The 26,620-nt window shown below is 46.8% G+C and overlaps 1 protein-coding gene across 1 annotated transcript; it reads left to right on the top strand.

The window, feature by feature from the left end:
* Nucleotides 1-8,110: 8,110 nt before the first annotated feature.
* LOC144773633 (uncharacterized) lies at nucleotides 8,111-13,376 on the top strand. Its single transcript, XM_078658781.1, has 2 exons — nucleotides 8,111-9,142; nucleotides 12,272-13,376. Exons 1-2 carry the CDS (start codon nucleotides 8,626-8,628, stop codon nucleotides 13,270-13,272), a joined length of 1,518 nt encoding a protein of 505 aa, XP_078514907.1. The 5' UTR covers nucleotides 8,111-8,625; the 3' UTR covers nucleotides 13,273-13,376.
* Nucleotides 13,377-26,620: the final 13,244 nt, after the last annotated feature.

A 26,620-nucleotide genomic window follows, 5' to 3' on the forward strand; every position in this document is an offset into this window, starting at 1 on the left:
GGGTCTCAGCAGACGGCAGAGCAGTGTTGCCCAATGAGATGGTGAGTCCAATGGCTAGACTCATACATGGTCCAGTACACTTAGGGAGAGATGCTATGCTGAGAGTGTTTAGACAGACTTGGTACAATCCTAAGTTTAGAATAGCAGCAGAAGCAGTGTGCCAGCGTTGTGTGACCTGCCAGCAGCTGAATGTAGGGAAAAGAACACCAGTTGCACTAAGTCACATAGGAAGGTCTGGAGGTCCATTCAACAGAATGCAGATAGATTTCATTGAAATGCCAAGATGCAACCGCCTCCGCTATGTCCTGGTGGTTGTTTGTGTGTTCTCCAGATGGGTTGAGGCATACCCTACACGTAGGTGCGACACCCTCACAGTGGCTAAGTTACTGCTTAGAGAACTTATCCCTCGGTTCGGGGTGCCGGCCTTTTTGGAATCAGATAGGGGAACACATTTTAACAGCGAGCTTGTGAAGATGATTTGTGTTGCACTGAATATAGACCAGAAGCTCCATTGCAGTTACCGACCAGAAGCCTCAGGAATTGTGGAACAAATTAATGGCACGATCAAGTCCAGAATAGCGAAAGTTTGCTCCTCAACGACCCTGAATTGGCCTGACGCCCTGCCATTAGTACTCATGAGCCTTCGTAGTACCCCAGACAGAAGAACAGGGTTGTCACCACATGAGGTGTTAATGGGGAGAGCAATGAGACTGCCATCTATTCCAGCTACTGCACTGTTAAATATCACAGATGATATGATCCTGGACTATTGTAAGGGGCTGTCTGACGCCATGCGTTCTGTGTCCCTTCAGGTGCAGGCTGCAGAGGTTCCAGCGTGCCAGGGCCCTTGCCATGACCTGTATCCTGGGGACTGGGTCCTGGTGAAGAAACATGTGAGAAGAAGCTGCTTGGATATTCGTTGGCGTGGGCCCTACCAGGTCATCCTGATCACAAGTACAGCTGTAAAGGTGGGAGGCCTGCCCAACTGGATACACGCGTCGCATACGAAAAGGGTTCCAGCACCTCTGGAAACAGCTCCTCTCTCGGATGGACGTCCAGCTGAGGACCAAGAAGCCATAGAGGGGGCTAGCCAAGCTGTAGAGGTGCCAGTGGAAGCAGGGAACGAGTCTGACCAAGCTGAGGACGGTCAGTACAACAGCGAAACAGAAGACGCTACAGAAGGAGAAGACAGCTGGGAGTACGAGTCCGACCCGGACAGGTCTGAAAGAGAGCGAGAACAGACCAGAAGGAGAAGGAGTAGAAGGGCACGTGGAGAAGCAAATTGGCCGCAAAGAAGAAGTTCTAGCCTGAGGTCAACTCCAGAAGCAACCCTTCCTCCGATATCAGAAGACTCAGACCCAGAAGAAGGTGCTCAGGGCGCTGAAGCACCAGACCGAAGAAGGTCAAGAAGAGTGCGTGTGCCTAACAGAAGATACTCCACACCTGAGTGGACATATCTGGCGACAAATGTCTGTGAAACCGGAGACAGGGAGGATCCGAGCGGTGGTGGTGTCCAGTTCTGAGCCCATTATCACCGTGGAAATACAACTGTTGGTACCCGGTGTCGAACAAGAAGGGTCACTAACATTCGTGCTCCCCAGACCTCCCCGCCTCAGCAAGTTAAAACACATGTTTCTTACAGAATTGAAATTCCCCGACTTTGGTACCACGATAACAGCACATGAAGAGCATACTCTTCGCATGGAAATATTGAACTATGCTATTGAAGCTGCAACCACAAATCTAATAGTCGATTGTTAAAGGACTTTGTAAATAAAGCAAGCAGAAGAAAAGAAGATTACCTAGCGCCCAGGAAGCAGAGAATTTTAGGGAACCCCTTGAGTGGATGGAGAAGGGCTAGGGTTGTCTTTTTGAACTGTGAAAGGACTTTTGCGAAAAAGGCTGTCAGCCTCCAGCTGTGTGGATTCTAAAGACACAAAAGGATTGAAAGAGACTGTAAAGGAACGAGAGGAAAAGAACTTTTTTTGCAAAGAGAAAGGGAAAAGCTAGATTGTCTGACGAAATGGAGGCCGGCACCCCGAACCGCAGAGCTAAATGTATAATAGGTACACTAATAGTAGGAGTGATAATATTAATAGCTTTAGTGGTAACAATTTCTTATGTAAAGGGACATGAGGAAGAGGTAAAGGTAACTGATGCGAATTCTGGAGTAACACTTACACCCACTGTTGCAGGTGAGAAAAGGGAAAACACTCAAGAGAAAGCGTTATTGGCTGCAGAAGCCCGCAGGTTACATGTAGACGAGTCCCAAGGAGACTTTAGGTCAAATGCTTATGCTAAACTTTTGTATGAATACGTGGATGCCATGGAGGTTAAGGATTGCTACGTCTGCATGCAGTTGCCTGCGTCTGTAGATGAAGGAATTCGATATCATCACCTCCCTCTGACATATGGCATTACATGTAGCTTATTGCTTAGTATATTTTATGAGAGAGATAGTTTTGAATACTATTTCTCCAATTATGATTCTGTGTTGCCAGAAGTCCCGAATTATAAGCAGATGAATAAATGGGATTACTGGAAGAGTGAAGACAGATTGGCCAAGTTCTTCATTCCTTGGATTACCTTAGATACTTCACATGCCCGTAGAAATAATCTGACATGCAAGGTGTCAGAAGTCGAGAAAAAGTTCATAGGGCAGGTGGATGATCGTTACAGGAGACAAAAGATTTTGAAGAAATCAGGACAAGGGAAAATAGATTGGACCGAGGAAGAGAAGTCACATAAGAGAAAGGGTAGTAGTGGTCCAATAGCTTTAGATAAAGCGCAGAAAGGAAAGTTATGTCTTCACCGAGCCAAAACGTATTATGAAAATGTATACGTGGGTGAAGTTGACTGTGAACATGCTTTTAATTTAGAGTACTACACTAAGGATTTCCTGAAGGGAATGCAAGTGATTCCAAATGTGTATTTTGTATGTGGAAGAAATGCTTACGTGAGACTACCTGACAACTGGTATGGATCATGTTACTTGGCAATTGTCTTCCCCAAAATATATCATGCACAAGACTTATTGATCATTGAGGGCCAGACATCATCGAGGGGAAGGAGGGATGTAGGTGATGCAGAAATGGTTGGAGATGTCTTTGGAGCTATGTTCCCTCTTTTGGGAATAATCCTTAATGATGTTAAAATTAGACGACTGGCAACAGTTGTCGACAGGTTGTCTGCCAGCACTGCTCAGTCCTTAATGCTGGTAGAAGGAGAGATGCAATCGATAAGGGCTATGGTTCTTCAAAATCGGCTTGCATTAGATGTCTTATTAGCAAAAGAGGGCGGAGTCTGTAAGGCTTTGAAGGTTCAGGAATGTTGCACTTACATTCCAGACCTTTCAAAACCCCTTGAGAAAGTTATTAAGAACATAACTAATATACACAAAGAGATCGAAGACTTGAGTAGAGAAAATGTCTGGGAAAAGGTGGGCCACGGAATGAGTACAGTTGGAGGGTGGTTTTCCACCTTGGGCAAAAGCTTTATTTGGTATATCCTAAAGCCTATCATCATAATATTGATCTGTGGGATAATATTGTGGGGATTGGTGAGGGTATTCAAATGGTACAGAGCAAGAAGGTCAGAAAGGGCCCAAAGAGAACAGTTGCAGAGATTGGCTGCCATACAAGATAATCAGTACAGGAGCCTGAGAGCTCTGGAAGCGCAGAGAATGCCAGCAATAACTGCAGTTTAAATGTTAGTGATGACCCCGAGAGGTCATCAAAGGGGGGAACTGAGAGAGCGCAAACTGATATAAATATATGAGTACATCACATTTACCTATAGAGAGCATAATTCATGAAGAGAAATGCCATGAGTGCTAATAGTATTTGAAATTATATTCTAAATGTATAGCTAATATAGAGATTTAAGTAGAAGTGGAATTAATACAGAAATGTGTGACATTATATGATTTTATTAGACGTGATTATTTTGAATCTATGTCGTATAGCTGTTAACATATAAGATGGTCTGTGGTAAAACGCAGAACGTGGTAGGCCTCAGGGCCAGAGCTGGAGCTAAAAGGGAAGGTGTTTCTTTTCACGACACAGATTGTTTAACGTTTTTGGTCATTGCATTAATGGGCCATGATTTAGAGTAATGTTTTCTAAATAATAGAATAAGAGTTTTAACATGCTTTAATTAAATGAAGAAATTGAATGCTATAATCATAATGTGAAATATTGTAGGCCTGAAATGTTTTAGCATTGATTTATACGTACATGTCTGGGCTGAGAAATGTTGCAAGCCTTTTTAGAAGTCTATGAGAGTTGGGTTCTTGGCGGCAGATATCTGTCTGCAACAGGAAAGGGGGGATCCAATTATAAGTGAATGAATAGAGGTCTGTTCAGTAGACGGCCCAGACATGGAGGAGGGTTCTGGAATGTTTAAGGGGTATCAGCGGGCCGGAGAAGAGACTGAGAAGCAAGGTCAACTCTAACGTCTGAGGCCCAATACAAAGCATCATGGAAAAAGCCTGAAGTTGCACCACGTGAGAGGCGTTTCGCAAGGGGCGTCTCAAATGTTGTTGACTGTTTTGTATTAGGGACAGCACCCCTGGGTGGAGTTAGAGCAGAGACCTGAGGACCCTTTAGAGAGCGGATGGGTAGGCAGTGAGGGGTCATGATTGGAGAACTTTAGGTTTTCACCAAGAGACTTAGAGTGGGTGACTTCCCTTGGGGGTCATTCATTGCTGACACCTTTGTTAGGTTGGGATTTGGTTAAGTAGGGATACCATCTAGAACAGGGTAGGGACGCCTAACCTGTGTTTGTTTTCCTCCAACCTAAATGAAGGAGAGATATGCGTCTATGCTGATAGCTTTGCTATTTTTAGAACTTGTGTTAGTGATTTCTGTTGCTCGTCTGAGGGCTTTTCGAGAGCACATGTATGTAATTGGACCTGTGTATCTCGTGAATCTCATTCTGAGATGCTTGTATTTGCAGCTCATTATATCTTTACAATAAACTTTTGAAACCTAGAAGTTGTCCGTGATCTTTGAGAGTAGAGTCCTTTCTTGGGTGAACTAATTTGCAGATAGGTGTACTGTTTCCTTCCAAGACAGGCAATAAAGGTTCAGTCGACCAGATCGAGGTTTGGATCAATAGATATAAGGTATCGATCAAAATCTCGCCCTTTCAAGTATAATAGCGGTGAGGCAGATACGGAAGGCGCGGGGTGATTATGGGACCAACAAGAACGTGCAGTCTAGGATAGCGCCAAAGGGCGCCAACGAGGTAGCCACGGAGGAGGCATAAGGGGGGTCGGATTGCAGGGTAAAGGGTGGAGGCATGGGGTTGGTGGGAGGGGGCGACCAGGTGGGGAATGCAAGGAATGGGGTTATGGGCGAGGGTTAGGGAGGCACAGTTGGTGCCATTCAGTGAATAGTCCGCAGATGCAAAAGGAGCAGAAGTAGGAGGGGAGTTAGACCGGTGTAGCGACAGCATATCGTTGGATGGCACTCGTAGTGAATAAGCACTAACGGTATACGGCCATATTTAGGCACGGATTGTGTCGACATGGAACTGGGTGGCCCTTAAGGGGGAGGGCAGGCGCGGTCCCAGTGAAATTCACGGGGGTTTGGGCTGGGGGAAGGGGGTGGCAGGGCGCAGAAAAGGGAACAAAGGGGCGGGAGGCGGTCAGAGCGCCGAAAGATAGGGGGCGTAGGGGGGCACCGACGCAGGCAGACAGGGAAGACACAGCGTAGGGGGTTAGTGACAGGAAAGGGGGAGTGATCAAAGGAAAGGAATTTGTAAGATGAGGAGGACAGGGAGGGCCGATGGTACTAAGGGCTGGCGAATTGGGGGGAGGGGGGCGGAGCCTGCCCGGCTGGCATGGCAGGGAGCGGTAGATAAGGAAGGCGGGGGCGGCGAAAGATGCAGGGAGCGTGGAGAAGTGCAGGCAAGGAGTTTGCCCCCCCCCATCCCCCTGGTAGTCAATTAAGAAGGCATGGGTCAGCGCAACGAGGATACGTATGGCTACAGAACAAGTGGCCGGGTGGTTAGGAGGTTCAGGTGGGAATGGTTGGGGACAGACCCCGGCCCCTCAATAAGAGTGAAGATCCCACTCCTGGCACCGGCGGGGCGAGCGCGTTAAGCGTGGGTTAAACTCAAGAGCAGGTTTGCCAGGAAGAGTGGGCGGGGGCAGTTAGAAGAATGTAACTTGCACACTCCACTTTGCACTGGTAACACACGGTTTGCTACCCCTCACATGTTAATCACACGTTCTACCTTTGATACCTGCACAAGTGCCACCGTTGCCTACCTAACGCTTGTTTTGTGGATGAGTGTCTAGCTCTTATTGCAGTATTATACCTCAAAATGATACTTTCTTTCTCTTGTAACCGCACACCTGGCACTTTTCCTCTTGTGCACTTTTATTACCTCATGTATCTTGGTTGCGCACAGTTTAACTACCTCATGTATTTTGTTTGCTCACAATTGTCACCATTACCTTAGGTAACGTAACGTATGCGTTTGTAATTTTTGATGTGTAATGTTTCTCATTATGTTTCATTTCCGTTCCTATTGTGAAGCGCTCTGACACCTGCGGGTAGAATGCGCGCTATATAAAATGCAAAAAAAAAAAAAAGGCACGAGCAATGTGCCCAGGGGGCGGGGGGGGGGGGCACAGATCGGCAGTGACAGTGAGCACGAGAGTGGGTAGAGAGAGGGGAGGCAAGCAGGGCACACCGCTAGCGGCCACAACGCTGCATTGCGCTACTAGGGTCCCGTGCCACACGCAAGTGAGGATTGGGGCACAGGGTGGTAAGAAGGGACTTGAGCAGGCGGGGATTGTAGGCCGCGGCTCCGGGCATCCACGGAGTCAAGAATGTATAATGGGTGCAAGATGGAAGCATGGTGGCAATGGGGGGCCTCGGAGGCCTAGACGGGGGACGGGTCCAGGCAGAATATATAGCTTTGTTGCAGATTATACCTCTGTTGTACTTTATTCTCGTATAACGTGCGCACTGGTCATTTTTTCCTCATCGGACCTTTGCTACGTCGTGGCTCTGGTTTGCTCGCGGTTGTCGCTTTTGCCTCGTGTAACTTAGCGTCTGCGGTTGCAGTTTGTTGGTTCGTGTGTAGGGTTCTCCCGATGTAACAGCTCGATCCCTTGTTATGGGGCGCTCGGGTAGAGTTCGCGCTGTATGGAAGCGCATACATAAATCATTAATAGACATAGGATGAGGCCCAAGCAGGGCTCATGAAAGGAGGTCGCGCAAGATGGATCAGGGCTACTAAGGTGTCTAGCGCAATTAAATAGCGGCAGAGGGGAGGAGGGAGATGAAAGGAAGGGTAGATGCGAAGTGATGGATGGGGGCGGACGCGGCAATAGGAGCGTGAGAAGGGGGGGCCGGATTGGTGCAGTGAGGGAGGGTCACGGTGGTCTGGTCCTGGGGGACGGGGGTGGGAGTGGCAAGCATTGGGGCAAAACGGGAGGTACGGAGCAATTAAAAAAAAAAAAATATCTAAGGGGGAGAAGGCGCCGAAAAGATGGTACATATCACGGTAAGGTGGGCGTGCGGGAGTGCATACTGGCGCAAGAGCTGCCGTTGCAAGGATGCACATTGTTCAGGATAGATTCATCCGGGCTAAATGAAAACATGTAGAAGATGCTGGAGGTGACTGTGTTTCCGGCCCGGTGTGGTTGGCGCAGGTTGCAACAATTTCGGAATACAGTAAAGAGCCTTAGTTGAAATAAGGAAATTTGCGTGTAGCAGGCGGGACTGGTTATAGAACGGAAGTAACGGCGTGATTTCACCACATAGCAGGGACAATACGGATGCTTCCAAAGATACACCGAAATGATGAAACACTTTCCCGGCAGCTGGTCTGTCATCACGATTACTCGGTAATTCTCGTCAGGTTAATGGCAGCCGAGGAGGGGCTGTATGTTTAAGTGATAAACAAAGTGGAGCCTCTGGCCTCTTGAAAGGGGGGAAAGAACAGAGTATCGTTAATGCGCAGATGGTCTTCAAAGACCGGTTGGGTACTGGGGGGTGGCGGCGTGTGTGCGCATGAAAAAATTTCAGCCAGGGCTGCTGGCCCACACACGGCAGGGGGGGAGAATTACATTGGGTCCGGTTGGGGGACCGCTAAGCTCTGTAGGGCAGAGGTTGTTTCTGGGGATGCCTAGCTCCCTTGCGGCTACGCGCGTCTTCCTTTAGATCGCAGTCCCTCTCCCTGTCTTGCTCCAGCGGCCGCGCCTCGTAAAGGGCAGACGGCCAACTGGGTTGCTGCTGCAGGCATACACCGGTGGGCTCCACCCCCTGCTCTCCCTCACAACAAAGATTTGAAAGGACGATTCCATGGGGAGAGCAGCAAGCAGAATTTAACTCAAGGATAAGGGTAGAAGAATGGGCCGGAAGGCTCGCACACGACGAGGTTGGCCAACATTGGAAAGGGACATGCTTGCTGATGTAATTTGATTACAGGGTAATTTTACAGAGCTACCATGGCCTCCCTTTTGAATTATGAGTAGCTCATTCTGTGGCACTAGTCTGGTTTGATAGCTAGCCACGCGAAAAAGGGTGCACAACTACAACTTGAAGGTTAACACCATTTTCAATTTTAGGTCAGCCACAAAGGGGATTGCTCCAAGACGCACTGAGCATGATGGGAGACGAGGGACTGTTTCACAGCGGGGCTCTGGACCTAGCAGCAAACGAAGAGGCTGGACCAAGTGGGGTGCTCCCAGGACTGGAGTACAGTGGTGGACAGGACGCGCAGCAGCTGTGGGCCAGCTTTGCAGCAACGGCTAAGGCAAAGAATTGGGACGGTTGGGAGCAGGCAATGGCTCAAATGCAATCACCTGCCCCGGAAGGTGGTGGACAATGCAAGGACATGGAGGAGTGGCAAGGGGACGTTTCTCCGGTTAATGGCCATACTTATGCAGCGACACGAGGGGAAAAGCGGGGCATGGACAAGAAGGCTAGGGGGCGGGGCGGCTCTGTCGCAGGAGCAAAAAAGGCAAGGATGCCTACAGAGGACATAACAACAAAGGCAATAATGGGGGAGGACTCACAGGCAGCGGCAATTTTGCGGGCGTTTGCGCCAAATAGGCAATTGGGAGAGGACAAAGACAACTCAAGTAAAGAAGGGGCATTGACAACAGAAAGTGGTTCCATAGGTGAGTTGTTGGAAATAATAAAAAAGGTTGTCGCTAATTGGCATGAGCATGGGGGCAAAAAGGAAAGGTGAGGTGGTTGTGGTAAAGATGGGAGCACGACAGGCAAAGCAGGGGATGGGTCCCCAGTACAAGTCTGGGAGGGGGGGATTCGGGAACAGGGGGCCGAAGGGTGGGGAGGAAAGAAAGTGTCGGCTCAATGTGTTAGAAGTAGCACCACAGCACTGGGGAAGGGTGCCGTGCCAAATGCGTCCCAAGGTAGCGACGAGAAAATTACACCATCAAATAAGGTAGGGTTAGGGGGGCCAAACGGAACACAGTCAGAGGCATGGCATATCCCACTGGAGGTTAAGGAGAAAGTTTGGAAGAGGGAGTTCATTGATATTTTCACTCTACTGGAGCATGTGCGCAGGGGGGTAGACACATTACGGGTAGCTGGGCCCAGCAGAGAAAGCAAGGATAGGAAGAGGATGAGGCCCGAGGAGAATATTAATAACTGGTTGGACGCTTTTGCATTATTAGCAGCAATAATGTTAGAGAAGTTCCTGGAACAAGGTCCAGCATTGAGTAGATACAATCAAGCTATCCTGGACAGGTTCAGGCGCCATGGAGGCATGGGGTGGTTGCAATACGATCTGAACTTCCGCCAACGCATGGAAGAGTCACCATCGATGTCGTGGGATCAAAGAGAGGCGAAGGAATGGATGGAACAGATGGGGTCCAAAGCGGGTTATGGTTTAGGTGTGGCGGGGGTTGGATCACAGCAGTGGACAGCATCAGCATCAGGGCAAGGTTGGCAGGCAAATAACACACAGGCACATTCCTTGGGAAATGCTCAATACGGATTGGGTCAACAAATAGGGACAAGTTTCTCACAGCATCAAGTGGGACAGGTGCAGGTTCAACACGGGATTACTTATACGGGGAATGGAAGAATGGAGGGGTTCCAGCATCCAGGTGCGGGAATGGGGCCCTGTCAGCAGTCCCCCCTGGGTGGCGGGGGGCAACAACATATGTGGGCTGGTCCCATGCTGCCACAGACAGGTGGAGGACAAACGCTGCAACAGCAATTGGGGTCGGTTGGATCCCAGTACACACAGGCGGGCCCTAGCCAGCAGGCAGGCACGGGTTTTCCAATTGGCACCATACAGCCTGGGGGACAGCCAACACAGGGCAGCAATGGGCTAACAAATGGGCAATTCAATGGTGGCAGGGGTCAGCAGCCCTCGGCGGCGGTGGGGTTCCCAGTTGGCGTGGGGCAGTTGACAGCAGGGCAGCAAGGGGGTCACGGTCAGGGCGGCATGATTACAGCACAAAGTTCCCTGGGGTCAGTGCTAGGCCAAGGGCAGATAATGGGGAGGCACCAGCAGCCGCTCCAAGAGCAGCAGCAGGCATTTCGAGAGCCAAAGGTGGCGGATGGGTACAAGCAGCTGCTGCAGCGTAAACAAAGGGACAATACCTGTCGCCTGTTCAATGCAGGTAATTGCACATGGGGCGTTCAATGCAAATTTCGGCATGGGTGCTCTCAGTGTAGCGGGGACCATCCCGCCTTGGCATGCAAAGCCCTCGTTAGAATTGCACCTGGCGCCACGTTCATGGGTCAGCCATAGCCTGGGCTGGACAACAAAAGGCCCATCCCCAATACACTTTGAATTGCTAGCAACACTTTTGAATGATTACCCAAAGGAAGAGGAGAGGGAACTGCTTTTTTGGGGTTTCAAGGAAGGGTTTAAAATACCTTACTGTGGTCCTTTAGCAGGCAGGTCATCTAGGAACCTTCGCTCAGCGGAGGAACTCCCAGAAATAGTAGCAGAGAAGATACAAAAGGAGTTGCAGCTAGGAAGGATAGCAGGCCCATTTGATAACACCCCTTTAAGTAACTTTATTATTTCTCCGCTAGGTATTGTTCCAAAAAAGGAGGCAGGCAAATACCGAATGATCCACCACCTCTCTTATCCCAGAGGAAACTCAGTGAATGACTGGCTAAGCCAGGATATTTGCACAGTCTCTTATGCAACATTTGATGAAGCCATTGAGTTAGTCAGGCAGGCTGGGACAGGAGCTCTCATGGCAAAAGCTGATATAGAATCAGCTTTCAGGCTGTTACCAGTGCATCCAGACAGCTTTCATTTGCTGGGGTTCCAGTTCAGGGATAAGCTGTACTATGACAGATGTATGCCCATGGGTTGTTCCGTTTCCTGCTCTTATTTTGAGGCATTTAGTTCCTTTTGGAGTGGGCAACGAACAAGGTCCAGCCAGTGGGGGGCAAGCTTCATTATCTGGATGACTTCTTGTTTGTAGGCGAGGCAAACTCCCCCGAGTGTGCACAGGCATTAGAAGTCTTCACGGTCGTATCGCAGTGCTTGGGAGTCCCATTGGCAGCGGAAAAAACAGAAGGCCCCACAACTAAGTTAACTTTTTTGGGGATAGAGTTGGACTCAGAGGAAGGGGAGCCACGCCTCCCGGTGGAGAAAGTACAGGACTTTGCAGCAGCTATCAAAAGGGTATTGGCGAAAGAGACAGCAACTTTAAAAGATATCCAGGAGTTAATGGGCAAGCTCAATTTTGCATCCAGGGTCATTCAGGTGGGGAGAGTTTTTTCTAGAAGGCTGGCAGGTGCTACGGCAGGCATGACTCAGAAACATCACTTTGTCAGGTTGAAGAAGGGGCTGAAGCAAGACTTGCAGATGTGGTTGTCTTTTCTCCAAGGGTTCAATGGGGTTAGAATATGGCCTTCACTATGGACAGCTGATGAGAGGTCGCAACTGTACACAGATGCCTCCAGGCAAGGGGGTTTTTGGTGCAATATTGGGTTCTGCGTGGTGTGCCAAGGAGTGGCCACCGGCCTGGCGACAAGGTGGCCTCACCAACAATATCACAGCGATAGAACTCTTTCCGATTCTGGTGGTATTATCAATATGGTCGGACACCTTGGCAAACAAGTGCTTGGTCGTCCGGTCCGACAACATGGCAGCCGTCCAGGCAATGAATAATCAGGCGGCGGCGTGTCCCGTAGTATTAGGCTTATTAAGGCATTTAGTGAGCAGGTGTCTCCAGTATAATATTCAGATAACAGCCAAGCATGTGCCAGGGGTTCAGAACAAGGCAGCTGATGCTCTTTCTCGCTTACAGTGGGAAAGATTCCGGGCAGAATGGCCGGAGGCGCAGCAGGAAATGACGCCCTTCAAAGACGAATATTGGAGACTGATGCATTAGAAGGTCTACTACAGAATATGGCGGAGGAGGCTCTAGCGGTGGGGACAAGGCACTGGTATCGACGTTGTGTGGACACTTTTCGGAACTTTACAGCGGATGATTCTGAGCTTCCAAACAATGTTCAGCAACTGGGGAGGCGGGTCAAACAGTTTGTGGTGTGGGCCAGGGGAGCCGGCAAATCTAGGTCATGGGTTGGAGAGCACCTGGCAGCAATAGCATACCATTCAAAGCTGAAGGGTTTTGACGATCCTACTAAAGGTTTTGTTCTTAGGGCAGCCTTGAAAGGTTGGGCAAAAGAGGAAGGTAAAGAGCAGGATCACAGGTCCCCAATTGACTTTAAAACACTAAAGATTCTAATGGACCACCTCCCTTTGGTATGCTACTCGGAGTTTGAAAGTGCGCTGTTTAGAGTAACATTTTCCCTGGCCTTCTTCGGGGCATTTCGCATTAGTGAATTAGTAGCCAGGTCGAAAGGGGATAAAAGCAGCAGGGCCTTGTTGGTGAAGGACATATCACTAGGCACACAGCAGGTATCCCTACGGGTGCGGCGCTCTAAAACAGATCAAGTGGGAAGGGGACAGTTCATTACACTGAATAGGATGAAAGGGCTCAGCTCGTATTGCCCAGTAACGCTCTTGGCAGGGTACATACAGGAACGGGAAGGTGTCAATGGCGACAACTACCTCCTCACTCACGAGGATGGAACCCCGGTAACATTGTATCAGTTTAAAAGGGTGTTAGCAGCAACGGTCCAAGTGGCTGGGCTCCAAGGGTGTCATTACACTACACATTCCTTCCGCATTGGGGCAGCCACCACAGCCTTCCAGGAGGGCATGTCGGCAAATGCAATAAAACGAATAGGAAGATGGCAATCAGACAGGTTTCGGGTGTACATTCACCCAACATCCGACGGGTAGAGGAGGGAGAAGACATGGGTTGCGGCGATTCAGTGTTAGGGGCCTTGACTAAACTTATGTACTGCAATTTAAATGTATAATAAAAGGCGGATAGAAGATTGATACCAACATTTCTGTGCTTCTGTTCTACTCCACAGAATACAAAACAGTGTGGGTCATCGGGCACTCATACGTGTCAATGGCCGCTAACAGGGCCTACAGCATTGGGTGGAATGCAACGTTCCCGTTCCAACGGACAAGGGTGCGATGGTTTGGCAAGCCAGGGTTGCACTGCAGAGAATTGGGGAGCGTCATTGAAGACTTCCGCACCTGTGCAAAGGACCCAAATGTTTTAGTAATTCATCTAGGGGGAAATGACCTCCCAGTGATGGGGCGGGGGGAACTGTTTCACATGTTAAAGAGGGATCTCACTAATTTAGCCAGGAGCATGGACACCACAGAGGTTGTATGGTCCGAAATAATTCCTAGAAGGGTATGGGCTGGTGCGCACTCCCAAAACGGCATGGAGTTATCAAGGAAGAGATTAAATAGCCTCATGGCCAAGTTTTTAAAAGGGGTAGGTTTAGGTAGCATCAGGCACACACTAATTAACTTGCGGCAGCCGCACTATTATAGGTCAGATGGGGTGTACCTATCGGACACTGGAACAGATGTCCTGCTACGAAATGTGTTAGCAGCATTGAATGCAAGGGGCTGTTGGTAGTTTGCAAGAATGGGGCCGCAGTAATGGCATGGGGGGGGGGCTCTCGCTGGCAGCGATAGCTCCCAGCGAGGCATGGCGGTACTTACAAAGCGATCCAAGAGGATACAAAAGCAGGCTGTGAAGCGGGCACAGACCGCAAACAGGGCCGTCAGGACTCAGGGGGTCACTGGCAAGCTCCCCTGGGTTCAGGTGAACCGGAAGTAAACGATTAATTACGGAACAGAGGGCGGAGCCTGTGGCATGGGGGAAGTGGGGAGACCGATTACCGGGTCACCTCGCAGAGATGGATGGGGGAACAGGAAAGCAGGTTGGACGGGCGGGAAGCACATCGGCTTGCCCAGGTAGCAAAGGGTACACACCGGAAGCAAAGAGTAAATGGGCGGGGTGGGACAGACGCTTACCCGGAAGGAATGTGTGGACACCGGAAGTGAAAGGTCACCCAGCCGGGTGGGAACCCAATGGTTACCCGGGAGTGAGTGGACACCGGAAGCAAAAGGGGCCGTCCGGTTGGGTTAAAGCAGACGCTTACTCAAGTAGTGCGTGGCAACCGGGGGTAAAAGGTTACACGGTCGGGCTGGAAGCGGAAGCTTGCCCGGAGTGAAAGGAAAGGGGCGTCCACAGGGGTGATGGGTTACCTGGGCAAGGATAGCTGCACTGAATGTAGGGCACAGTGCAGAGCAATGGGGTTAAGGACGGTGATAGGTCACCTTGGCGAAGGTAGCTGCACTGGATGTAGGGCACAGTGCAGAGTGGGTGGGGTAAGGACACAGGCTCGCCAGACAAAATAATGGTGTGTAAAGGATCGCTTGTAAGTTGGAAATGCCTAATAAACTGCGGCCTCAATTCTTCCATAAAACAAAAACTTGTGTGGTCTGAAGTTATTGGGATTCGGGTGGTGCGACCATGTGGGGGGTGCCTCTGCTGTGTGTCACGTTGTAAAGCCCTGCGCCGCATGTAGGCGTTACGGTGCAGGGGGGCATTCCGGTGCAGGAACGCCTCCTAAAAGTGGCTGAGTGAAATATACAAGATTTCACTCAGTCACTTTTAGGGGTCATGCTGCGTCAAAACTCTGCGCCTGCTTGAAGCAGGCATATGGATCGACGCAGCATGTTAGGGATAGGGCACCCCGAGCCTTGCTGGAGCCGCGTTGCACTTGCAACGCAACTCCAGCAATGCACCGCCTTTCAGACGGGGGATGCGACACTCATCTGCCCATCCGGGCGCCACGGTGCGCCACATTCTAAATGTGGCTCATCAGTGGTGGGGAACGGGTGGGCAGATGCATCGCAACTCTTCTGGCGCATCCCTCCTTATTAGCAGAGATGCGCCAGAAGTCGTAAATATGCCCCCAGGTACCAATGATCTGACTTTGCTCTCAGAGCAACACCGCTTCATGTCCTGACTCAATTTACAGGGTGACAGGGCTTGACATTTCTACAAGACGTCACAGCAGCAGTTTCTAACTTCAGACATAGTAGTGTTGTATTTTATATTACTTGTTAAGTTTTTTTCCGCTTATGAAGTTTGTAATTTTCTTACCTGTCGATGTCATTACCTCATGCATCTTTGTATCAAGTTTATTTACTTGTGTCTGATTCTGGAATCTCCAAGGAGCATATTACCAACGATTAGCGATTTTTATCGCTAACGAGGCTTAGCAACACATTTTTTAACGCTAAGCATTGCCGGAAATTATCGCAGATATAAATCTCGCACTAACTGCCAAATGAGAGATTATCGCTGGAAAACCAACGATAATCTCTCGTGGCCCAATTCACAGAATGAATTTAAGACTCAATCCTAAATTTACTACTATTTTGATATTCACAGAATGCACTTACTACTTTTGGCATTCACAGAATGCACTTACTACTTTTGGCATTCACAGAATGAACTTACTACTTTTGGTATTCACAGAAGTTAGGATTTTGTCTTAAGTTTGTTTTAAGACAAACTTAAGACAGGCTTAAGACAGACTTAAGTTAGGATTTTGTCTTAAGTCTGTCTTAAGACAAAATCCTAACTTCTGTGAATACCAAAAGTAGTAAGTTCATTCTGTGAATGCCAAAAGTAGTAAGTGCATTCTGTGAATACCAAAATAGTAGTAAGTTTAGGATTGAGCCTTAAATTCATTCTGTGAATCGGACCCTCGAAGTTTGGCGTTAGCTTGATGATAGGGGCTCACAAACTTAGCCATGATATCCACCTTCCATAGGATATCATGGCTAAGTCAGGAAAATACCAGGGGCCTCATTTATTAGGCTGTGCGTCACTTTTATGCCGCTGGTGTGTCACTTTTTGTGACGCACCAGTGGCATAAAAAATGCACCTTGTTACGCCATATTTACAAAGTGACGCATCTAGGTAGATGTGTCACTTTGTAAACCCCTGCGCCACATTATACCTGTGCCAGGTATAATGTATGCAAGGGGGGCGTTTTGACGCAAGAAAGAGTCATAGAAGTGACGCAGTGGAATCTATAAGACTTCACTGCGCCATTTCTTGGCCGCTAATGCCTCAAAATCTTACACCTGCTTCATGGCAAGCATAAGACTGACACAGGCTCTAACAACATGGGACTTGCCCTTGTGAAAGTACACATTGCTGGAGTTGCGTCACTTTTGTGACACACTCCAGTAATGCATCACCTTTGCGCCTACAGATACGTCAGAAATACTGACGTATCTGTAACTCCTTGCGACATGATGCGTCATATAATAAATATGACGCATCAATCATGACGCAAGGAGTGCACACTGAGAAGTGACGCATCGCTGCTTTCACGCAGCGATGCGTCATTTCTCATAAATGATGCCCCAGGTGTAAAAAAACAAAAATACCAGAACTGCAAATTTACTCTGGGATAGATGAACTTAGTATAGTGAAACAAAACACCATATTAACAAGACTGTTTTTTCTGTCTGAATTAAATCTTTATATTTATACTTTTTTTAAAAAAAAACACATTTTTCCTTTTTTATCACATTAACACATAAAATACAAAAACCAATTCAATTTGTTGCATATCACATATATATTACAAAAACTACAAATGTACAATCATCATCTCCAATCACACCTTCCATACACACATTCACCCAGACTCACTAGAGCCACTCATACTATTTATTTACACACTATACATTTTTTACAACCATTATGACAATATCAATAACTTCAAATCAAAAGCAACCTTGGAGTCAATTCCACTTTTTTATACATTTAGTATTTCAAATTTCCTAAGGTCGCACCAAGGCTGGTCTACGCGTTTCGAACACCCTTAGTAGGGGGTGCTCTCGTCAGGACCACATATCTGAAAAACATAGGGAGGTGTTTTAGGGTCAAAGCTAGGAGCACCTTCCTGAAGTGGCATGAGCACCAAACACTAATTCTTACCTCTGCCTTGTAGTGAAACGAGGTAAGAGGAGAAATCTGCAAATAATCAAACGGGAGAAAAACGGTCTAAATATATCACAGTCAACACCAGATAGTTGTTGCCAGTAACCATGACCGTCGCTTAACAACATTATCATACATACTTACATTAATAATAATAATATCCACATTTGTAAAGCGCACAATCACCCGTTAGGGTCTCTAGGCGCTGGGGGCCGTCGGGAAGATTAAGCAAGCTATTGCCCAGAGTCACATGGTGCTGGGCTAATCTGCCGCCGGTGCCGGGGATCGAACCGTGATCCCCAGATTCCAGAGTCAGGCGCCCTGGCCGCGGCGCCACACCTCTTCTAAAGATCTTATGTACTGCCTTGAATGGGATGTGTTGATTAAATTAATTTGTGCCTGTGGGGTGAAAATTAAAGGAGAGCGTCAATTGTGACTGGTCTCTTGTATTAGGGGATTGAGGAGGAATATTCGACTGGGGACTTACTTGTGTGCGATGCACTGATGTTTATTTTCTTAAGCGTCCGAGTAATTCTGTGTTCTGCAGGAAAACGGAAAGTGCGAAGGAGGTGTTAAGGACCAGGACGCATAGTTTTAGATGCCTAACAATAGCATGAAATTGCCGTGATGATTCTTACCGGTTAATTCAGCAGTCGCGTTTTCAACTTTCCTTCTGGCTCGATTCGGTTTACTCACAGCGGATATCCGGTCTCTTAGATAGTTAACAATGCGCCGACGTTGAATTGCGGCGATTGTTCCTAAGTTTTCTGGGAATTGTATTATTTATTGTGTGCTCGAGTGTTTGTATGAACCCCCAGCATACATGCATCCACTCCGGAATACAATTCCCAGAAAACTTAGGAACAATCGCCGCAATTCAACGTCGGCGCATTGTTAACTATCTAAGAGACCGGATATCCGCTGTGAGTAAACCGAATCGAGCCAGAAGGAAAGTTGAAAACGCGACTGCTGAATTAACCGGTAAGAATCATCACGGCAATTTCATGCTATTGTTAGGCATCTAAAACTATGCGTCCTGGTCCTTAACACCTCCTTCGCACTTTCCGTTTTCCTGCAGAACACAGAATTACTCGGACGCTAAAGAAAATAAACATCAGTGCATCGCACACAAGTAAGTCCCCAGTCGAATATTCCTCCTCAATCCCCTAATACAAGAGACCAGTCACAATTGACGCTCTCCTTTAATTTTCACCCCACAGGCACAAATTAATTTAATCAACACATCCCATTCAAGGCAGTACATAAGATCTTTAGAATGTAAGTATGTATGATAATGTTGTTAAGCGACGGTCATGGTTACTGGCAAAAACTATCTGGTGTTGACTGTGATATATTTAGACCGTTTTTCTCCCGTTTGATTATTTGCAGATTTCTCCTCTTACCTCGTTTCACTACAAGGCAGAGGTAAGAATTAGTGTTTGGTGCTCATGCCACTTCAGGAAGGTGCTCCTAGCTTTGACCCTAAAACACCTCCCTATGTTTTTCAGATATGTGGTCCTGACGAGAGCACCCCCTACTAAGGGTGTTCGAAACGCGTAGACCAGCCTTGGTGCGACCTTAGGAAATTTGAAATACTAAATGTATAAAAAAGTGGAATTGACTCCAAGGTTGCTTTTGATTTGAAGTTATTGATATTGTCATAATGGTTGTAAAAAAATGTATAGCGTGTAAATAAACAGTATGAGTGGCTCTAGTGAGTCTGGGTGAATGCTTTTTTTTATCACTAACAGGGTCAGCGAAATCCTTGATAATAGGAGAAATGTCGCTTAACAACATTTCTCCTAGTATTTTTCTCTGGAACGTCCCCTTTGCATCTCATAGAGATGCAAGGGGAAGCGTAGAGAAAAAGGGTGCTAACATGCGAATTTGAGTGTTAGCACCCTGTTGCTGATAGGGAGATCATTTTATCTCCGTTTTCTTGGCTTTTAAAGCCAAAAAAGCAGAGATAAATCCCTTGATAATATGCCCCTAGATGCTTTGGCCATTGGAGGTTGGGTTCTGAATAGATACACACGGATAGTTTGGCTCAGTTGACTAAGCGTTATTCTCCTGAAAATAAACTTACCTTGCAAATCGCATAGTTCAATCAATAATAGCTATTGACACGGCACTCATTTCACTTATCTGTAGATATCTGTGCAATTCACAAAGATGTTCTCACGATCTGTGTTTTAAAATGTCTCAAGCAGCGTTTGAACAAGTATGTTGCTGGCACTGTGTTTCAGTCCTGTTTCCAGTCGCTAACATCTTGGCACGCCCACTTTGCATGTCATTAGTGATAAACATCACTGACATGCAAAGCGGGGCCCAAGATGGTCACTATCTCCTACTAGCTGTCTCTAACTGGTGTTAGCGACAGCTAGGTAATAGGGAGATAACTTTATCGGAGAAAAAGCGGAGATAAACCCCCTTGATAATATGCCCCATAGTATTTTGCATGTTGCTTTAAAAATAATAAATAATGCTGCTTTTGCCTAAAGCTATGTTAGGAATACCACTAACGAGGAATAGTGCAAAGGTGGGTGGTAAACAGTGAAAAGTGCATTTCTATGTAATTAATTAACTGTTATGGTCTATCTGCCACAGTGAGCCGAATGGTCGTCCATTTTGTTCTTAAGTTGGCCGGATAGAGGCGGGGTGAAGAAATGAGAGAAACGACCTGTCAGCACAGACAGAAGCGCTGAGTGCTGCAAAAGATGCACAGAAGTTCAAGACCACTAAGCACTGAATGCATTGTATGCTCGCCAACAAGTGAAACTAACCGTGGGACTGAAGACTCCTTCCACTGACACTATTGAAAATATGATGAGAAATGTTGAAGTGTATCATGTAATAAATTGTATGAATAATTTGAATAATGAGGTAACGGGGAGGGAATTAAAACAATGGTTTATAGAAGTAATGAATGGGAACCTGTTGGTTTGACACACCACCTCCTAAAGTCCACCAATCAGCTGTCAGATTTGGTGAAATGTTTCAATTAATGTAGGATCGACAGTTAGGATTTAGGGTATAACTGGTTGCCTATTGGGGTGTGGTGGAAGCTGCTGTCACCTTCCTTTGGGCTGGCTGTGAAGAGATAGAGGGAGATGCGTCACTGTCCGTCAATTTGCAGAGGGGCCTAGCTGTTCCGGGCCTGTCCCGTTCCTGTCCCTGAATCTTTGTTCCCTGACTCTATCTCGGTGGACCCCCACCATCTCTTTGACCTGGGGGTGGTATTCTACAGATCCTTTGGGTTTGTATTATCTTCTGACTCGTACTTTGCATAATTATTTTGTCTCTGAAACTTTTGTCTCTTCACCGATCCACTCCAACAATGTATTTTTGTTTCGCATGATTTGCTGAAACCTTTGTCTCTTAATCTCTCCACTCCTTCATATGCATTCGTGTTTGAGATGAGATTGATAATGTTCATATTTGCGGATGTTTTTCTCTCCCTATTGTGATTGTCATTGTTTGCGCTTGTGACTTGTATGCAAATGAGCATTTATAAATTTGAGATAAAATTTATTAATCATATCAAGAGTCTGTGATTATTTAGCTGACTCATTAGTTAGTTAGAGAGTATTATCATTACCATCAACTATTCACCTAATTGGTCCATCAACCAAGAGAAAAGAAAGTTGATGTATAGATTAGTTATGTATTTAGAAATGTCAATCATGATTCTGTGAAGGAAACTGGTTTAACGTCATTAAAACTTGACCCCCAGTGCATCAGGGAATTGGGTGAATGTGTATGGGCCTTGGCATTGTGATGTTGTTAAGTATTGATCCCTGATTAGTTTGTTGCGCTGGATCAAACCACTCACAGAAATTTTAAACCCAGAGGGCCTCGTTTACACGAAAGTGCCGCAGCGCGTCAGCACAAGCCCTTTAGATGTGCCACGCTGCAGCACTTTCAAAGCACAGGGTGCATCATATCTACAAGTGGATCCCCACTGAGACGAGAAGAATAGTCACCCATGCCCTCATCACCAGCAGGCTGGAGTACGGAAAAGCCCTCTACGCAGGAACGCCGGCCAAGCTCCTGGGACGATTGCAACGCATCCAGAATGCCTCGGCACGGCTGATCCTCGACATCCCCCGCTGCAACCTCGTCACACCCCACCTGAGAGACCTGGACTGGCTCCCTATCAACAAGAGGATAACCTTCATCCACGCACACAAAGCTCTCCACAAGACCGGCCCATAATACCTTAACAGATGACTCAACTTCTACTCCGCCAGCTCCGCTCCACCAGACCCGCCCTCGCCACAGTCCCCCGTATCCGAAGAACAACCGGTGGTGGGAGATTCTTCTCCCAGCTCCCCGCCAAGACCTGGAATACCCTCCCCACAAACCTGCGGCAGACCCAGGACCTACTGGCCTTCAGAAGACTCCTCAAGATCTGGCTCGTCAATCACTAGCAGCACCCCCCCCCCCCAGCTCCTTGAGACCCTTACGGGTATCTAATGCGCTTTATAAATGTCATGATTGATTGATTGAGTGAATTCCTTCCTGCACATAAACAATCATTTGAGGTTATTTCCTCGTTTTATGTGTGGCACAGAATCCCTACGCCTCTTGTAAATCTGAAAGTGTGTCAGGTGCCATGAGTGTTGTGTGGGAACACCCACAGCAACACCCCTTTCACAAAGAGCGCTGTGTGTTGGGGCCATATTTACAAGGACAGGAAAGGCCACACAGGGTAGCTTTTCATGTCCCTGTAAATATGGGGCAGCGAAATGCGCCTCTGGTGCGTCACAGCAAGAGACGTACCGGTGGCAATGTGTTCTTTTCTCATTTGTTTGTGATCTGATTTCAACTCTTGTGAATATTAGTGCTACTGAGTATCAAAGAGTTTAGGTAGAAGGATGTCGAAGAACATTTCTAGATGTAGTACAGAAAATCACGAAATGAAAGTCTAATTAATGAAAAGTGTCGATTTTTTGGGGGGGATGAGAAAGGTGTGTCACATTTGCAATGAATTATGGGCAGGCGGATGTTCTTTAGAGTCTGTCAAGTTGCATAGCAAGTGCTTTCCTAACAGAGTCACTTGAGGGAAAAAAAATACCAGGCACACTCACATTACAGTTTCCATCTAGCAGGAGTCTTTTTTTCATCCTATACTGTGCGGTGTCTGTTCAGAGTCTGTCACATTGCAAGGAGGTGCTTTCCTATCCGCGTCACTCAAGAAAAAATTCAAAGGCGGCGCTGTGACGTCACAGCTTTTATCTCTCAGGGGTCTCTAGTTGTCCCTGCACAGACTGGACTGGAACATTTTTGAAGAGGAAAGTGGGAGATTTAAAAAAATAATAAGGAGAATGTATTTCCCCCATTTGACTATTGAACCAGGGGCAATTTGAGGTGGAAGAGACCCAAAATAAAGCCATTTTTGCCTTCTACAATTGGGAGTCTCCTACCTGAAATAGGTCCATTAGCACGCATGACTAAGCCTGCGGGACCTTGCAGTGCTGTGTTACACGTCTTCCTGGAACATAATATTTATCATTATTCAATCCAGCACAGCAAGACACATTGCTGCACTGCGTGAAAGGGAGAGATCAGCAGGACACCATATCTATCAAGAAATGACGCATTCCTGCTCTTTGCCTGCGCTGAGCCAGAAACTGCTGCCTAGCGCCAACACAGACAGGCGCCACAGAACAATCCCCTATGGCTTTTTCCTCTTTCTACGTGTTCTGCATTCAAGAGGAAACAAGCATTTGCAATGCAATAGGTCTCGCATTTGCAAGAGTTTAAGCTATTGGCATTGTAAATGACAACGCCCTTTATTTCAGTGTTTTGAAAACCAACACATATATAAAAGGCATTGTCATTTGCTGAAACTCTCACAATGCGAGACCACTTCAATGGTTGCCGTGCCCCTTTCTTTAGACGCTGTTCACCGTATTCAGGTTACACTGAGCCACCTGGACAGAAACGGGTGTGGCCACCATTAAAGTGAAAGCTTGTCATGGGGCACCCCATGCCGTGCATTTACTTTCATGGTTGTCACATCCCTTTCTTTAGCCACAGCTCGCTGTAACCTGAATACGACAAGCAGCGTCTAAAGAAAGGGATACGGCCACCATTAAAGTGATCTCGCATTTGCAAGTGGTCTCGTAAACGGGCTGCGGCCACAATTAAAGTGAAAGCACGGTATGGGCTGCTTTCACCCAAAATAAAAAAACAAAAACAAAGTTTTCGTAGCTTGGACTCTAAAGTTAAAGCGGACCGTGCTGATAAATGAAATAAGTAAAGAAGCGCAGCCGCTCGCTATAGTTAAAGTGGACCGCACTAGCACATCAAATAAAGAAGCGTGGTGCTATACTTAAAGCAAACTTCACTGGCAAATTAAATAAGTAAATTAGCACGGTCGCTTTAGTTAAAACAGACCATTACTAATAAAAAAATTAAAATAGGCGTCATGCTGCGTTGTAGGAAAGTACGTCGTCGGTGAAATAGGGGAAAATCATTAATGCAAATAGTGTTCACAGACTAAATAAAGCAGACCCTGTAACAACACAAGTTATAAGTCCCGTCCTCATGGGAGGTTACAAATGCAGACAAGGCAGTACCAAGAGGGACTACTGAGCCTATTCACGCATCAAAGGCAAGGATTTAGAAAGCACAGTAACAGGAGCCAACTGAAAAGGTGGGCGGAAAACAGGCAGAGCTATAAGTCCATACCGGGATACAGTATGCCTCGCTGAGACGCGCATACACTGCCCAGGCTCAGCGTGTCTCAAGCACAGGTGTTTCACACATTCCCAGGTCTACCACTACTAGGAAATATGGGAACAGGTCTTCTTACATATTTAGGGTCATATTAGCAAGGAACCTCGTTAAAATGATCGCCGTTTTATCGGCAGGAAATTGCCGATAAAACGGCGCTAATATGCATTATAGAATTCCTATAGAATGCCAGGTTAGATGTCCTGCACATCTAACCTGGGATTCTATAGGAATTCTATAACGCATATTAGCATTATCGCCATTTTATCTGCAATTTCCTGCTGATAAAACGGCGATCATTTTAACGAGGTTCCTTGCTATATGCCCCTTAGACTCTTATGTTGACGAACACGCTCCTAAATGTTGGAAATCGTGTTTTCTATCACCACACAAAGCACCCCAAAAAAAAACACAAAATGTAAAAGTAAACATTACATTATGGCCAATATATTTGTTTGTGCTCTGATTTTGAACTTTGTGAATGTTAGTGCTACCGAGTATTACACAGTTTAGGTTGAAGGATGCCACCGAATGTTTCTGTATATCGTACAGAAAATTAAAAGATTAAAGAGAAATTAATTGGAAGTGTTATATTTTGGTTCGGAGCAGAACAGTTAGGGCCTCATTTATGAGGTTTTACCAGAGGGCCGCGTCGCAGGCATTCCTACTGAGCTGCCCTACGGTAAAAGAAAAGGGCAGAAGCGGCACATTCATGTCCGTTTCCCCTGCACCGAGGCACAGTGGGCTGCCGTGCACCCACTCACGCACCTTTGCACCGTGGTGCAAAGTGCCTGCAGTGCAGGGATGATTATTTATGTGCAGGAAGGGAAACCTTCTTGGACAAACACAATCACAAGAAGCTTTTTCCTCTTCTATGTGTGCTGCAGAAAAACGAGGTGAAATAAAGCTATTTCTCCTATGTTTTTGGCGCTGCCTCAAATTTACGATTTCTCGTAAATCTAGGGCAGTGTCTAAAAGCCATGGATGTTTCTGGGATCGCCCCCAGAAACACCCATGGAACGCCCTTTCAACACAGAAAACTGCGTTAAAGTGAACCATATTTATGAGGCAGCATTAAGCCAAAAAAAGTGCCTTCGTGCTGCCTCGTAAATATGGAGCAAACTCCTGCACTACAGACGGTCACATAAAGTGACGTTCTGGCAGCGCAAGGGAAGCGCTTTACTAACAGCGTTGCTCAAGGAAAATAAAACACAGGCGCGTTCACATTTCAGTTTCTTTGTCCTTATACCATGCAGAGTCTGACCGGGACCTCTGGTGACATTCTGTGATACTGCATGCGCCTTGGTGTAGATACAGTGTGGTGCCTGACTGACTTGACGACCTGCGGTACTGCACCCCTCGTGTATATTCATCGTGGTGCATGTCTGACTTGATTAGGGACACCTAGTGTCCACCTGTGGTACTGCACCCCTCATATATATATATATATATAAACAGTGCAGCAGTGCCTGGCTGACTTGATAAGGGACGCCTATTGTCCACCTGTGGTACTGCACCCCCATATATATATATATATATATATATATATATATATATATATATATATATATATATATATATATATATATATATATATATATATACAGTGCAGTGCCTGGCTGACTTGATAAGGAACACCTAGTGTCCACCTGTGGTACTGCACCCCTCATATATATATATATATACAGTGCAGTGCCTGGCTGACTTGATAAGGGACGCCTAGTGTCCACCTGTGGTACTGCACCCCCATATATATATATAAACAGTGCAGCAGTGCCTGGCTGACTTGATAAGGGACGCCTAGTGTCCACCTGTGGTACTGCACCCCCATATATATATATATATATATATATATATATATATATATATATATATATATATATATATATATATACAGTGCAGTGCCTGGCTGACTTGATAAGGAACACCTAGTGTCCACCTGTGGTACTGCACCCCTCATATATATATATATACAGTGCAGTGCCTGGCTGACTTGATAAGGGACGCCTAGTGTCCACCTGTGGTACTGCACTCTGCTGTATTGTGGGAGCTACCTAAACCCACAGCAGTTATGCCAAGTGCCACGCACCTCGTGTTAGAATAATGCAATCTAACAATCTCACCCACATCCCCGCTGGGACTGGAGACTATCACGCAATGTGTGGCACTTGGCAGGGCTGCAAAGGACAATCATGCTAATTTGCTGGTAATGTGACGAAAACTTGAAAGCGGTGCCTGATACAATTTTCTTGTTGCATTAACAGCACAGGGCCAGAGGTCACTGTAAACTTATTGCAGGCTGTAATAAGCGATACCACACAGATTAGCCGAATCTATTCTCATCTTTTAATTCTCCTTGTTTTTCCTAGTTCTATGCAGGCTACATTCTGCCATCAATTATTATTTTGTGCAAGAAACTTTATTAACTACACCCAGACACACCATAACATTGTAAGTAGTCCACCAAGGACCACACTGGTCCCCTTGGACATTTTCATAAGACAC

Source organism: Lissotriton helveticus, chromosome 8 (genome assembly GCF_964261635.1).
Source record: "Lissotriton helveticus chromosome 8, aLisHel1.1, whole genome shotgun sequence".
In the NCBI taxonomy this organism is placed as follows: domain Eukaryota; kingdom Metazoa; phylum Chordata; class Amphibia; order Caudata; family Salamandridae; genus Lissotriton; species Lissotriton helveticus.

Bases quoted from the DNA above. Each gene is read 5' to 3' on its own strand.
- LOC144773633 (XM_078658781.1), top strand. From the start codon at position 8,626: ATGATGGGAGACGAGGGACTGTTTCACAGCGGGGCTCTGGACCTAGCA. The intron at 9,143-12,271 runs GTGAGTTGTTGG...TCTCGCTTACAG, and splicing joins AACAGAAAGTGGTTCCATAG to TGGGAAAGATTCCGGGCAGA.